We start from the raw sequence: 15,838 nt of genomic DNA on the forward strand, positions 1-15,838 counted from the left end.
AAATAAAAAAACTCAAACATATTTCTTGTGAGGCAAGTTATCAGCCAGCCCAGACATGGACTTCTCTACATCACAGAAATAATCTAGCTGTATGTTAAAGCGATTTTTAAAATTAATGAAGTCTGAAAGTTATCTGTCAATCTATTTTTTGTTGATACACTAACAAAAGAAGGGCTGTAGTACGTTTGAGGCTGTAGTATGTCTGAAAGGGATATGAAGTTTTTAGAAAGTAGTTATTCTGAAAGTCAAATTCAACTCCTTGTAAGATTCTTTTAACTGTTCTTGTCAGGCAGAAGCTAGACTTGCCATCCTTTTGGTGATAAAGATACACACCTTTGTCTTCAGAGATTTTAACAGATTTTTGAAGCTTCCAGTGCTTGCTATTACTTGAAACTTGCACTATATGAAACTCTTTAACGCCAGTCTCACTCTAAGGAAGAAACAAAAGTTATGTCAAATAAGACCAGTCACAATTGTGATGTTCTACATCGCGTAGTAAGTGTTCATTGTAAGGTGGCACTGTTAGAATCCTAATTTAACTCATTATTCACACCATCCGTAATACAGTACTAAGAAACAAGGAAAGATTTAATACCCACTGTAACATAAAACAACAGTGCCAACTCACAGCAACTTCCAGTTCCAGTAAACAAAGCCACATGAAACGGAAACAAAGATCTCTCCGAAAAATACCTGCAAGCTAGTATTTTCAATTAAGGCGACTACTATAAAACCTAGGCCTTTAACTCCAATGCAGAATACTGTCCGCAAGACCACTTAGTTTCCAAGATTACTTTAGGAACATTGCTAGGTCAGAAATCCCAAAAATACAAGCTTCTTTTTATATATATATACACACACACACAATGAAAAGCAGCTTTTGGGGTTGGTTTCCTTTCTTGGAAAGAATGAGGTGGTAGCGGAAAATTAAGTGTCACACAATGTTATCTGTTAACTTGGTAAGTACTTTATAAAATATCCCTTCCTCCTCATAGAAGGAGGGGACAATATTCACTTTAGTAGCTAAATTAAAAACAGAGTATACACACCTTTAAAACAAAATGACAAATCAGCTCAGTGATCCCACTACCAGCTAAATGTCTAGGAATTCTATAAACAGAGGATTCGATTACCTTGCTTTGTAGTTGAAAAAAATGGGATCAGCTTTACCAAAAAAATTAGTAAATTTAAACTAGCATGGTATGATAAACTGAAATATTTGTATCTGCTTTGCTAAGTCAACAGATCATAACAGACATATCTGTACTGGGATTATATTTACAAAAATGTCTTGTAAAGTTTGGTAATAAATGTAAACATAGAAGCCTCCTTCAATTTAGAAATTAAATTTTGACTTCACATCACCACTAATTCTACCCGTATTTTCACTGAAACATTGGAGGGGGCACAGGTTGTCTCATTCAGAATTACCTTGAAAATTGTGATCATCAAGCACGTTCATGAATTTGGAATAAACCTTCCTAAAAGAAAAAAGACTCTACACTACAGTACTGGAATTTGCTTAGGATAGAGATAGTTTATAGCAGACTTCCAGAGAGTTGAGATATAACTTAAATGTTAGTACGCTCTTTCCAACATTAACTGGAATGATTAAATACACAAGGTTTACTTAGCATTTACAAAGTAGTTGTAAAAAAGCCTGTCACTTAAGTCTTGGTTCTGCTGGTGATACCTACACATCTACTAAGCTGTAGAATAGATTATTAAAAAATAAGAACTTACAGTATTGATATTTTCTACATCCACAAACACCAACATATTGTCCCCTCTGCCTTCTTCATCTTCAAGTGCATTACTTCTGCAGACAGTAGCTCGAATATGCAGAGACCGGCTAGTACAAATAACTGCAGTGTGCCTTAATACTCTATGACTAGGAAGGAGGGGGGAAAAAGAAAAAAAGACATTCTGAACAACCAGGACTGCTGTCCAGAACCTGTCATCAAGAAGTTTAGCTTTTATGTTTGTCATCAATATTAAGGCCATTTGATAATTTACTCCTTTCAACCACGAGAGAGACACTTTTCTTTTTAGCTTCCTATCAAGACTATATTATTCTTAACAATCATGGTGCATGGGTAGGTGCTGTTCAAACATGCATTCTCTTAGCCAGTTTGAAATACTGGAGAAAAAGGTTCATATGTTACCATGACAAAAAATACATCAGAAATATTTCTGATGTAAGGTAACTGGCCCAGTGAAAGCAAACAGGCATGTATTGGTACAGGGATATCATTAAGCTATTTAATGCCACCCAATGCTTTGGAAATTTGAGGGTTTGAGTAAATAAACCCTAAAAGGCCCACTAATTAGTCACATCTCCTGCATGAACATTTACTAAAAAGCATTTAGACAGAATACCACCGCATTCAACAAATTCCGCTGAACTGAGAATCTTGAACATTTACTTCTAGAACCGTCACTACTCTGCCTTTCTCCAGACACACTCAACCTCCAGGCCAGCAAGTCCTTTGTAAAAGTTATCTTCCTGTTTTTCTAAAGATGAGGAGACTTCCATTCTTGGACACCATCAAAACACATGAGGTTTTTTTCCCCCACACAGAAGCTTTGTGTTACCATAACTTCCACTTGGAAACAATAGACATGTAAAAATTTTACATGCATTACCTACTAAATATGCCGAAACTTCATGCAATTCTTGTTTTAGGAGGAAAAATCATCTGTTTCATAAACTCTACTTCACATAATGTCAAAATCTACAGAATAAACTTAACAGTTTTGCAGTTAATCTTCAGACAGATATACTGATGTCTATATAGCTTTCAATTGGCACAAATTAAATAATTTTTTAAAATTTAAAAGCTACACTCAGTCTACAAAGTACTGTTAAACAAGATCACATCACTAAAGTTCCCCTGGAAACTTCAATACAGTAGGGAACAAATATATTCCCCAAACATCCACTTTCCAGCTCTGAAACACTCAGTTTCTGAATACTACAAACTCTCGAGAAATGAATTCTGTTCTTTAAAAAAAAGGGGAAGAAAAAGAATAATTACATTGTAGGGGGACAAATTCACTACACCTACAGACTAGCTTAAAGCCAAATGAAAAGTTATTTTTGGCATTTCAGAAGCTACAAAAATACCTAAACAAAGGGTGCATTTGCACAGCTTAATTTGATTTCAAGAACATACTGCTGATCTGCTCTCTTGACCTTCTTCAAGTTACTCTGCCTTTGGTTTACGTTGCAGAGCAGTCTCACAGCACATGAACTTGGTTTCTTTCTCAGAACTAGCCAGGAAAACAAGCTCAAGCCACAAGCAGACATTCAGTCCATGTGACTAGAGCTCATCTGAAGTAGCCCTGCTCCCCACCATCATCCTGAATATGTACAGTACAGAGAGCAGGTGTGCTGGTTTTGGCTGCAGCAGTTCTTCACAGTAGCTGGTAAGGGGCTACATTTTGGATTTGTTCTGAAAACAGTGATCACTCTGGGATCCTTTCGTCCCTGCTGAGCAGTGCTGACACAGCATCAAGGACTTCTCTGCTTCTCACCCCACCCCACCAGCGAGGAAGCTGGGGGGGGGCACAAGAAATTGGGAGGGGACACAGCTGGGACAGCTAACCCCAACTGGCCAAAGGGGTATTCCAGACCACAGGACATCATGCTCAGCATATAAAGCTGGGAGAAGAAAGAGGAAGGAGGGGACATTCAGAGTGATGGCGTTTGTCTTCCCAAGTCACCATTATGCAGGATGGAGCCCTGCTCTCCTGGAGATGCCTGCAGATGGGAAGTAGTGGATAAATTCCCTGTTTTGCTTTGCTTGCGTGTGCAGCTTTTGCTTTACTTATTAAACTGTTCTTATCTCCACCCACTCAGAAGTGGGTTTTCTCACTTTTACCCTTCCAATTCTCTCCACCATCCCACTGCAGGGGGAGTGAGTGAGCAGCTGCGTGGTGCTTAGTTGCCAGCTAGGGTTAAACCACAACACCAGGTCCCCAGCCCTGATTACAGATCCACTCCTCCTAGTCTGCACTGCTTCGTAAGGTGAGCACAGACACATCCTCCAGACAAACAAATCCAGCACACCCAGCTCCATAATAAATTTGTCTCCCAGAAAATTAAATAGTAACATTTATTAAATCTGTGGTCAGTACTCTTAGTGGGCTAAAAACTTAATCTAGATAAAGTCTGTTGCAACTTTTTCTCAGCTCTAGCTATGAGCTCTAACAGCTGTAAGGTAGCAATGTAATAACAGTATTTGCAGAACAGTAAAAGAGGTGGGTAAAGAGACTCTCTTCATTTCTGATTGGGGCTGTTTGCTAGAGTAGTACACTAAGGCTTCCTGAAAGCTGATCTCTTCACTTTGTGAACAAAGGCCTATTCACCCCAGAATCTTTGCAGAACAGGTCTCTCAAAAAAGTTCTCCTGAGCCTTCTTAGCCTCAGACATAGGTGGGACTTGGGAATAAGTGACATACAAAGTCAACTTGCTACCTTTCAAGTAAAAGAAACCATTATTTGCTAGCTTGTGGTGTCAAACTTGACTGTCCACTGTCTCAAGATGGTCCAAAAACAAGCTATAAAACAGCATGGAAGTCAAACCTGGTATTTAACCCCTCCAAAGAGAATAACTTTCACCATAACACAATTACTAACCCAATTTTAATTAAGAACAAAACCTTTTTTTCATAGTAGACAAGACTTCATTCTATAACATGCAGAAACAAATGAAGTAATTTTCCCCCCCATGCCTCAGGAAGATGTGCTTACAGAGAAACTAAATACAGAGTTTGTATTAAGAGGATACCATTAACCCTCCTTCCATTAAATTGATAATTGCCACTTTGATGGAAGCACTATAGGCTATATAGTTTCATATGGAAGTTAAATCTTATAGTAGAAAAAATTATTGCTTAGAATAGCAGATAACAGGACACTTCTACATCAAGCAATTGAGAAAAATTCAGTAAGATTTACACTGATGTTTACAATGTTTATAACGTGTCTGATAAGTATGACAGAAAAAGGTAGATAAAAACTTACCACATTTTTGAGTGTCTTTTAATACTTTCATAGTAAAACAAAAAGTTAATTTCGTGAACACCTTCTTCATCCGGTCCCCGTAACCACATTGGGAGCTGCACTGAAGCCCCAGGAAGAAGAACAGCATCAGGAAGCGGGACATGTATTACTTCAGGCTGACCTCCCGTGCCAACCCCAAAGTCTACAGAAGAAGCTGAAGATAGCAGTGCTGTACGCACAGAGGTAGGATCTGTCACAACAGTCTTGTAAGCACTACAGTTTTCAGAAGCTGAAGGACTTAGTGGTGTCAGAACAGCAGTATTTCCACCAAAAGTAAAAAATTCTGGATGCTTGGACACAACCTTCAGTGCGGTAAGAGGACACTTGCTTACGTTCACAAATTCTACATATGCTTTTCTGATTTCTCCACAAAGAAGCCCTGTAGGAAAGTTTATGAAGAACACCTGTATGGGACAGAACAGGAGAAAAGAAATACCTGAACATTTAGCCAAGTTACAAATGCACATGAAAACAGCCACCAACATATTTAAAACTATATTGCTCTCTACGGCTTCCTGATGAGGGGTGGAGAGGGAGGTGCTGATCTCTTCTCCCTGGTATCCAGTGACAGGACACATGGGTGGGAATGGTTTAAAGCTGCACCAGGGGAGGTTTAGACTGGACATTAGAAAACACTTCTTTACCAAAAGAGTGGCCAAACACTGCAACAGGCTTCCTAAAGAGATGGTTAATGCCCCAAGCCTATCAGCATTTAAGAGGCATTTGGACAATACCCTTAATAACATGCTTTAACTTTTGGCCAGCCTGAATTGGTCAGGCAGTTGGACTAGATGATCACTGTAGGTCCCTTTCAATTGAAATATTCTGTTCTGTAGAGTGTTGTCATTAACCAGTTAGTCAGACCATTTTAATAACCCTAGTAAGGAAAATCACTGTGTTTTAGTTAACCAACTTGAACTATTCTAGATGAATGGCAAGCAAACAGAAAAAAGCTTCTTTGCCTGTTCCCCTTCACTTCGAAAACTGGCTACAAAAGCTGCTGCCAACTAAAATTCATAATAATTTCATAACATAATTGCAGAAGGATATCAACTTGGAGCCTTCAAGTTTCACTTGAAAAAACCCACAGAAGTTTGGCAATGACAGATCAGAAATTAACTGGAAAGATTTAGGCATTAACAAAGTCTACAACTTCATTGTTAGAACTACATTTATAAGCTCTGGATTCAGCTATTTGCTCAAAACTGCCAATAGAAAGTAGCCACATACCTCCAACAAAGGCATTTCTTCTGTAATAATGGGATCTAATCTTCGATCAGGTCCATATTTAATAGATGTTTTTTCCTCTTTTGTGTTATTAAGTCGAGGCCCTTGTATTTCTAAATCTTGTCGTCCTCGTACAGATAACCCATTGGAGACAAACTTTCCTGAAATGATTTTTAAGTATGATTTTTTTTTAAAGTAATTCCTAACTTTTTTTCTGAGAAGTGATCCAAAGCTCCCTACCCAATCTCAAAAATCACTTTGATTTTTCTGTTATTGGACACATGCAGTGTTCATTGATCAAGCAACATCACTGACAAAGAACTATTCAAACCTTACTGTCAAACGTTACACATTGCTATTGTGAGTTCAGACAGCCCGTTACCCATTGTTGTGGACTTACTCTGCCCTTTAACAGTTTGACTACAGGGAGAAGGGTGGTGCATGGAGCATGAGGATGATGTATTTATTTCCTCTCCCCATTTCTGCAAAGCTGGAAAAGTCACCCAAAACATTCTTCTTTCCTTCAAAAACAGGCCACCCCCTCCAAATGTTTTTTATTCCTAAGGTTTCCAGTTTGTAGATAGCTAAACAAGCTTCATTATTTCTTTTAGAACTCTTTTAAACATGTGCTTTAATCCCCATTTCCTCCAACAACCAAGTTTTCCCCATGAGAGACAGTTTCAGATGAATGACTCAACAAAACAGCAATTAATAAGCCATTTATATGTTAATATAAAGGAAAGCGAACCAAAATAAAGTCAAGATGCTAAAAAAATTATACCAGCCAAATTTAAATTTGGGAATCTATGCAAAGAACTTCAGTGCAACATTTAGACAAAAGTTGAAAACTAACAAAGAGAAGAGACCCAGAAGAAAAATGAATGGCAAAAGAGTCAGTGAAAGTTGTTATAGATTCAACATGGCATAAATGGATTATTTAATTATTTTTTTTTTAATGACTTCAGAATTTCCACATATTTAAAGGAAAAGTATGGGTTTGGCAGAGGTTACTTCCTTTATCATGGGATTCCTTCCTACAGGTGCCAATTCTTTTTTTTTCCTGTTCCAGTGGTTTCCCTTATTTCTGCGTCCTTACCTGAGGGAAGGCCTTGCATCATGATAATCAAACATTAAACACTAGAAGCCATGTCTCCTCCCTGTCAGAGACACACAACTTGGGGGAATAATACACTTACCTGTCTGTAATCCAATAGAAGGATCTATCCCATCTAACGTGACAGCACCCTGAACAGTGCCAAGATTATAAACGACTCCCAGAATATGTAGCTCCCCTGTTTGATGGGGAAAGAGCTTTAGTCTTGCCTGTGGAAATACGTTAAATTTTTGTTGTTGTTGCTACTAGAAAAAAATGTATTATTACATTTAAATGTCCAATTGCTAAAGACACTCACAGCTAAGTTTACTTTATAGTTGTGTCAGATGTAATTGTGTGCAGTAGCAAGTCATTTACTGATTTAATTTCATGTACACAGAATTTATCAAGCCAGTCCACAGCTGAGAGATGCTCATTACATTAGGAAAGAATCCTAAATTGTAACAGAAATGAACTTTAACACAGGAAGAATCACAGATCAGTTGAAGTTGGAAAGAACCTCTGGAGGTCACGTATCCAACTTGCCTGCTCAAGTAGGGCCACCTAGAGCCAGCTGACTAGGACCACATCCAAATGGCTTTTACTGTCTCCAAGGATGGAGACTCCAAAATCTCTCTGGGCAGCCCGCACTCAGTCACCATACCAGTTAAACAAAAAAAACAAACAAAAAAACAAACCACCACCACCACACCAAAACACCACACACAACTGTTTCCTGATGTCCAGATGGAGCCTCCTATGTTTCAGTTTGTGCTCACTGCCTCTTGTCCTGTCACATCCTCCCTTCAGATATTTATACACATTGATAAGATTCAGAAGTTCCAGCACTTCATACGACTAATGTCTTCTGTAAGTTTAGCACTAAGTTTAGATCATAACAAGTCTGAACTTCAACCTAAAGTTCAACACTGTAAAGACCATTTTTAAAACAAACTATAATACTTACCACTTTTGTCTCCTCACTATTAATTAAAAATTCTGCTATTGCTTCAGCTCCTATCATATCATCATTGCATGCTCCCTGAGAAGAAGAAACAGCTTTTCAGATACTATTATTCCTAGGCAGAAAAAGTGCCATAAATATTACTTCCCCCACCTTTCCTAAAGTGTTCAAGAAAAAAACATAGAAATTTCAAACTGCAGACAGTTAGGACCAGCAGGTGCTCTATGCCCAGATTCTCAGGCTTTCTGAATTAAAGCAGCTAGAGAGCTCAGTAAACATTTACTTGAGAGAAATTTAAGATTTAACACTATAAATTGGAACCACTCCCAATCAATTTCACTGATACTCACAGAAGTATTTACCATATCATTAAAGTAGCAGTTCAGACCAGAACAGAAGGGAATGCGTATGGTAATCCTTGAGACTTATTTATATGAAGCCATGTTTATAACTCTGGCAAACACTTACAGCACCTTTAGAGATCACTATGTTCCAAATGCTTTTGGCCAGGAAACCAAAGTAAGGAATTTACTGTAATATTCACTATCAGAACATGTTAAAACCTTAAAAATATGAATGTGAGAACAGTCCCGCAGGGGGAAGTTTTGGCAGTATCAGTTGAAGTGTTAAATTAAACTGTATTAAGTAGTTCATCTAAAGTATTCAAAACGTTAATTTTTAATACAATAAATTTTCATTCTTCTAATCGAGATACAAAGATGTTCCTATGTCATATCAGCACAGTTTTTCAGAACATACATTTCACTACGTACTCAAGATGTAGTGACATTCCAAGCTCAAGTAAGAAAAAGGTATTTGATAATGTAACTATTGACACTGCAAGTCATTTCTGCTAGTCAAGGCTAGCATTACTCAAAATAGACATACTACACATACAATGAAATGTTGGAAGTATTCTGCTTTGCATTAAGTTGTAGAATACTCACTACAGTACATTTGTTAGCTTCGCTGCTTTGTGCCCTATGGATCTAGGAGAATTTAAACTATGCATAAAGAAATTCTGTAGCTGCTTTTTTTTTGTCTTTTTTTAAATTTACATTTAAACCAGCTGTTTTTATGCCACAGAAGTTTGAAGACTTAACATATACTCCATAACTGTAACTGTTTGGTTTGGGTTGAAAAAGGATGATGTTTTGCTTACCAGCTCTTTTGTTTCTCCATCATGCTTTGCATTGAAGTCTTTAGGTTGAAACTTCCACAGCAATGAAAGGTCAGTCAAAAGAAGTGGAACTTTCAGAGGGTTTCGGAAGGACACTTCTACAGTTACTGGTTCTATTAAAAAAAATGCAAGAAAATAATGACAACAGGCTATCCCAATCACAATCTGAAGGTTCAATTAACTCAAAGCATTCTTGTGCAAACAACTTGCACAAGAACATTGGTTTAAATCTACGGTAACACAGGAAAATTGTACAAGTTTATCTAACTCACTTTATTTCTGAAATGTATAAATCTTAACTTTACCTTCTATCACAGCAAGTGGAAATCTGGAGTTATCTGAGTAGCGATTTAAACAGAACTGTGTTGGTTGAAAGTTTGAAGGTATTATTCCTTTATTTATCACAGAAACAACCTGCTCCTCAAGTTCCTTCCACTGTTGTGATGATTCCGAGTCATATTCCTGATCCAGACTTACATGCGTAGCTGCCTGCTTTTCGCCTAGTATGAGTAAGACAATCTTAGAAGATGAGAACAGTGGCATGCAACAGTTGCAACGGAGGGCTGCCCTAGCAATTTGGTAAGTTGTTAAAATATTTTAAGTTCTCAGACACTGTCATTTTTATGTTACAATTGATTTAAGTCAGTGAATTGCAAGACATTTTGAAATACATACATGGAAGACAATGCTGAGGATAATTTGAGTATACTTCTATTTGCAAATTGTGGAATTTTAAGATTTTAGCATGCTACATGGTATACTCAGTTTACAGATTATTTTTACTTTATGACAGCCTACAGCTTCACAGTACAGCCCTGGTCCACTCAGCTTACTTTACATTCACAAATCACAGTGTTACAAACATTTCATCCACGAAGAAAAGTTAACTGTAAAGCTAATTTCTAGCATTGGCACTAGTGTCTAGCATTTGCTAAAGCATTAATTATCCCTTTCATTAAGTTCATTACAAACTTGCATTTAATCTTTCCAGCTATGAAAAATGTGAAAAATAGTGGAAGTCGGCACATCCACATATGCAGCTTTCATATTTACACAAGAAGTCTGAAAACATCAAGTGAGTAGATACTAAACTTAAGCTTTTCTTTTGAAGTCTTCTTAAATAAGTTACCTTGTCACGTTAGTTGTACATAATGAAAGAGTTTTTTTAAATGACAAATTCTTGCATGTATTTTGGTTACATAAATAAGGGACTTCAATCTGTTTACATAAAATTGTCTAACCTTCTGCTGGTCTTCGATCATGCCCAAAGAAAACACGGGTTGCTGAGCTGTTAATATATGGTAAAGGAAGCTGTGGTAAGGGACCATCAGGTGACAGCTGGGTTACGTTCTGAAGCAAAGAAGGAAAACAGTGTCATGCCACTATGCAAATACAGAATGTCCATGCTGTACATTACCAATGATTGAATGATAAGGAAGCCAAGTTAAGCACTCAATGTTTGAACAGGTAGTATTTTTAAGATGAAAAAAATAATTTCAATTAACTGTTTTGATAGTTTCTTCTGCTTTGACAGTGTGAAGTAGTATTTTTTCTTCACTAAGACTTTTAAAGTTCATTAAATCTTTATGGAAAAAGAATGATGATTTTAATCCAGCACTCTAATCACTATTGTGGCTGCATGGCTGTTAACAAGCTTTATTTGATGCACAGCTTGACTCTCTAACTCACAATTTGATAAACCACATTAACTACACCACCACCATTACACAAGACTCTCACCACAGCTGAGCTGTGCAATCTCAGGTAAGGTCTACCATAACTTAGCAAACACCACAGCAATTCTGTTTACAAGCACTAAAAGACAGCAAGTAACTACACAGCTGCAAGTTGTGTGGCAATATCAGCACTAAACATCCCAGAACGTAAGTGGTATACTACAACCCAGAATCACTCACTAACTTACAGCCAACTCAGAGTCACTTGATCTATAAAAACCCATATTAAAGAATAAAATTCACTATAACATGGATGGGGAGTACTTCATAGTACTAGAAAAGATGACAGCAATACCTAGTCTTTACTAAATGTTTATTAACAAAAGCCTCAAAAATCGCTATAAATTGATCAAAACAAAACAGGTCCACCTCCTCTAAAAGAAACTGAGGTATCACAAGCTGCAATTCAGCCATGACCCTCAAAAGGAAGCATTCATCTTCTATAATAAAACACACACACAAAGAGTCACACTAATATCCATCACTGGAAGTACACTTAATACATACATGAGATACAGCATATTTGTTTTTTTTGAAGCCTAAAGTAGAAAATGAATGCATCAACTACACAAAAAACCAATCCTGGAACAAAGCAGATATGACAGAAAATCATTTAATGACTTAATAGAAAATTACTGGTAATAAGATTACTTATTATTCAAGGAATAAAGAAAACGAAAATACATTTACCTTATAAACATAAAGATATTCTCTTAAAAAAGCTCCTTGCTGAGCTGGAGGTTGTTTACTATCATTGATCAAAATATGCCTGAAGGCAGACACAGCATTGTCAAGCTGACGAAGCGTAAAGGACTGGCGACCAATAGTGAAGTTAATGTGGTCTTCTGCAAGAGACCAGCCTTTCCCTTTGTAAACCTGCATGGCTTGACAGTAACAGCGTAAGGCATGTTTTTTCTGCAAGAAAAAATAACCAAGTTAACTTCTCAAATAGTCCCATTAACCACTCGTTGGAATTGTAATATTAGGAAGATTGATCAGTAAGTCAGAAAAGTTACTGAAGTTTCTACCACCACCCCCACTATGTTAAGTGGAATGTCTGCAGAACTATACCTCATAGCATCTGGTCAACATTAATGTAAGCACAGAAGTGTTGGTTCCTACAGTGCAGAGCCTAGCCTGCAGATTAAGTTCATGTTTTCAAAGACTAGTGTAACAGGCAGTAAGTTAAAAAAGTAACAAGAGAATACTACTTTTAAAAGTGTTCTGCGTTGCTTTAGGACTGACTGCTAAAGTTCTACTGCCAAGCCTTAGGATATAGGCTAGATTCAACACATTTCATTTCAATTCTGTAACTGAACTTTCAGTGTGACACTTCCAGTCAATTGGTGTTCAGTAGACACACTTGGGACAAAATCCGTGCCAAGCAAACCAACAAAACAGCCCTACAGTACATACAAGACAAAATTACCAATCACATCACCCACTGGGAGACAGATGCTCTGCTCCCAATCAGCTCCACAGTTCCTTTACTGTGGATACATCAGGACCTGGGTATTCAATCCCAAGTCTAGGTACTAAATATCTGCATAGGCATTCACTGTACAGGCAAGTCTCAGCTTCTAAAAAAATGGAACAGCATTCCCTTATTTACAGCAGTAATGGGAAAAATCTAAGATATGTTCAAATTCGTACGGTGATGACAGGGTACAAGCAATAGTCCTTAACATCAGCAGATACTACTGGGACTTTAAAATACAGTATTACAGTATGCAGCTGAGCAGCCTAAGCTGACTTCTCTTCAGTAGCATTTAATATTTTAATGCCTCAAAGGATGTGGAAAAAACCCAACCTACATTTACTGTAACACTGAAAAAGCATTCCTTGGAAACCAGAATCCACGTAAGAATTAGACACAGATGACAAGAGAGTTGTTACATGAAGACAGAAGTCAAAGCTTTACAAAATGCATGCACTTTTCCAGGGAAAGGAATGAGAAATAAAGAATAAATAAAAAACCTCTGATCAATAGCTCCCTGTCAGTAGTGTATTGTCATAACAACAGACAGGGAAGCTAATGCATGAAGAAAACCAAGGAGCAGGGGGAAATACTCCTATTATTCTTCACATCTGTGATTTTAATAACAAAAGTCAAGAATACAACAATACTTTCTTGGTCCTTACCAGGATGATAAAAACAAGATTGGGTGGGGTAGGAGAACAACTCCTCCCAAGACCACAAGGTTTTGTTTCAAATAGAATTCTGAAGCCTGGGTTCTCCTGTATTATTGATTTGCAATAGAAATAAATTTGTATCACAGGTTTGCAGCTTAGCAGTAAACTTATATTGACTGTATTCAAGGACAGCCCCATAACTGAACTCAGATGGCTAACGTCAGCAAGAATCAAGCACAATCTATATTTAGAGAGTCTATCCCACAACTGAGGCAGAAATAAAGCACACAAGTTGTGTCAAATTTTATTTACCACAGTTAGAGCTACCTGCACAGGAATGTGACTGGTAGTAAAACCAATCTGATTTGTATTGGTTTAATTGCTACTTAAGTCTAAGCAGCCATAAAGAGATGCTTTAGTTTGTCTTGTAGTAACTGTTCATACCCTGCACCTCCACTAATAAGCATTTGGTTAAGGGACCAGGAAAAACAGAGATCTAAGTTTTGCTATTACTCTAACAAATTTAGAGTTTAACAAACCCCTAACTCCTGCAACTCACTTTTGAGATAAAAATACTCCTTTACCCAAATAAAAAGCCTTTTATTTCACAGTGCATAAAATCAAGACCCAGAAGTCAGTCATCTTCAGCATTACTTCAAATACAGAAGTAAAGACTAAGCTGATCCATGCAGAAGTCATGTTCAGAAGATCAATACTTCTGACCAACACAAAAGTGTCAGAAGCCAAGCATCTTTTTCTAGACTAATGACACATTTAACATGTTTTTCAGAGTATCAAATATCAAACATATTTTCCATGCAGAAAGGTAATACTTACCTGGCCTGCTTTACTAAACCTATGGCCAGCCAATATCATATGAAATGCGAACTTTCTAACCATGGGACTTTTCATGTTTATAAAGCAATGGGCTGCCTGCTCCAACAGAAGTGCACTGCGAAGATCTGAATCCTATTTAAAAGTAAAAAGAAGAATTAGCCTCAAAGTTGAATACAAACATAAAGATAACAGTGGCCTTGTTTTAATGCTAAGAAGGACAGTAGGCTGTAACAGTGCTGTGAAGCTGAAGCTTTTAATATACAAACACAGTATGTATATGTGTGCATACAAAAGAAAATAAGACTACAAGTATTTTTCACTTTTTTACATGTACAGTGTTCAATATCAAACACGCTGGTATTTTTTTCCAGTGGAGAGATTTACATATCAACCTGTTTCAGTATGAGTGACAGAAGACTTATTTTCTGCTTTTTCAGTTACTCAGGCTACAGTTTCTAACACTTACTATAAATTCTGAAGTACTCTGCTACCTTTTCCCCTCCCTCCCCCTGCAAATATTAAGGCTAGAAACAAACCAAAAGCTTTAACAGGATGAAGGGAAAATAGAGGGAGCAGTGGAACTTAGTGAATTTGTATCACAAGAACCAGAATGATTTGTTAATAACGTACAATTTCTTATTATTACTCTCTGTTCTTCTCATGCCAAGACACAATTATATTACTTAAACCAATCAGAACAGAATCTACTTGATTTTACCACAGTTGAACTCCATGCTATCAGTGATGTCCAAGTATGTATCTGGACTACAAATATACTGAGACACCTATACAGTATCCTATGAAGATTTTCCTTGCAACTGCCAAAAGGCACCACAAGCATATTACATATAATTTTAAGTCGTAAAATGATTGTGCAGAGCCAGTAGTATTTAAATTTCTTTTTTAATTTATACTGCTCACAAATTTTGGTAGCAAGCTTAAGTTGAAAGGGCAAGAATGAAGCTACAAAGACACTTGAGAGCGAAACTTCAGAACTAAGCAAATTTGTTCCATGCTTAATCTGTCCCAGGAAAAGTCTCAGAAGCATCATATTTGGTGCAGCCAGCCACAAAGCCAGAACTAACTGCCAGTTAGACTTTCCTCCAAGCTACATAGAAAATGCTATACTATTACTGTATTACATTCGTTTCACTTTTCAAGCAAGACACTTTCTGGGCTGTTAGAAGCTAATTCCATGCCTAATTTCCACCAATTAATATTACAGAAGTGTTCAGACTAGGTTTCACTTACAGTAAGACTCTAATGATTCATAACAGCTGAGCTACAGTAATGCCTTAGTTACTTAGAGAACTTCTGATCATATGCAGGATAGTATCCATTATGGGTCTGGCAAACCATGCTAATACTTTTAACCCGTGAGATTTTAAACTGGAATTATGCCATACAAGAGCTAAGCAGTAGTCAACAAAAATTAGTTATAAAGCCAAAGATAACAAATGCACATTTAAAGAAATCAAGCAAGTCACTTGACTAGAACAGAGTTTTTTTCACTTCATGCTTTATACTGGCTGATTTGTCTAGAAAATATCATAGGACAACAATTAGAATGTAACCTAGAAGCACTTGGGTAAGTAAACAAA

The 15,838-nt window shown here is 37.1% G+C and overlaps 1 protein-coding gene across 4 annotated transcripts in view; it reads right to left on the bottom strand.

Annotated features, from left to right (window-relative positions):
• Positions 1-15,838, bottom strand: part of TRAPPC8 (trafficking protein particle complex subunit 8) — a 57,691-nt gene that overhangs the window by 18,607 nt on the left and 23,246 nt on the right. For all 4 annotated transcript variants that reach the window (XM_049818871.1, XM_049818862.1, XM_049818853.1 and 1 more), the window contains 11 exons: positions 14,238-14,369; positions 11,958-12,182; positions 10,773-10,881; positions 9,837-10,031; positions 9,514-9,644; positions 8,355-8,429; positions 7,491-7,617; positions 6,298-6,455; positions 5,029-5,471; positions 1,744-1,891; positions 334-430 (listed from right to left, as the gene is read on the bottom strand). In XM_049818871.1, the coding sequence (XP_049674828.1) occupies positions 334-430; positions 1,744-1,891; positions 5,029-5,471; positions 6,298-6,455; positions 7,491-7,617; positions 8,355-8,429; positions 9,514-9,644; positions 9,837-10,031; positions 10,773-10,881; positions 11,958-12,182; positions 14,238-14,369 (1,840 nt within the window). The remainder of the gene's footprint in view (positions 1-333; positions 431-1,743; positions 1,892-5,028; positions 5,472-6,297; positions 6,456-7,490; positions 7,618-8,354; positions 8,430-9,513; positions 9,645-9,836; positions 10,032-10,772; positions 10,882-11,957; positions 12,183-14,237; positions 14,370-15,838) is intronic.

The sequence above is a fragment of the Accipiter gentilis genome, chromosome 2, assembly GCF_929443795.1.
Source record: "Accipiter gentilis chromosome 2, bAccGen1.1, whole genome shotgun sequence".
NCBI lineage: Eukaryota > Metazoa > Chordata > Aves > Accipitriformes > Accipitridae > Astur > Astur gentilis.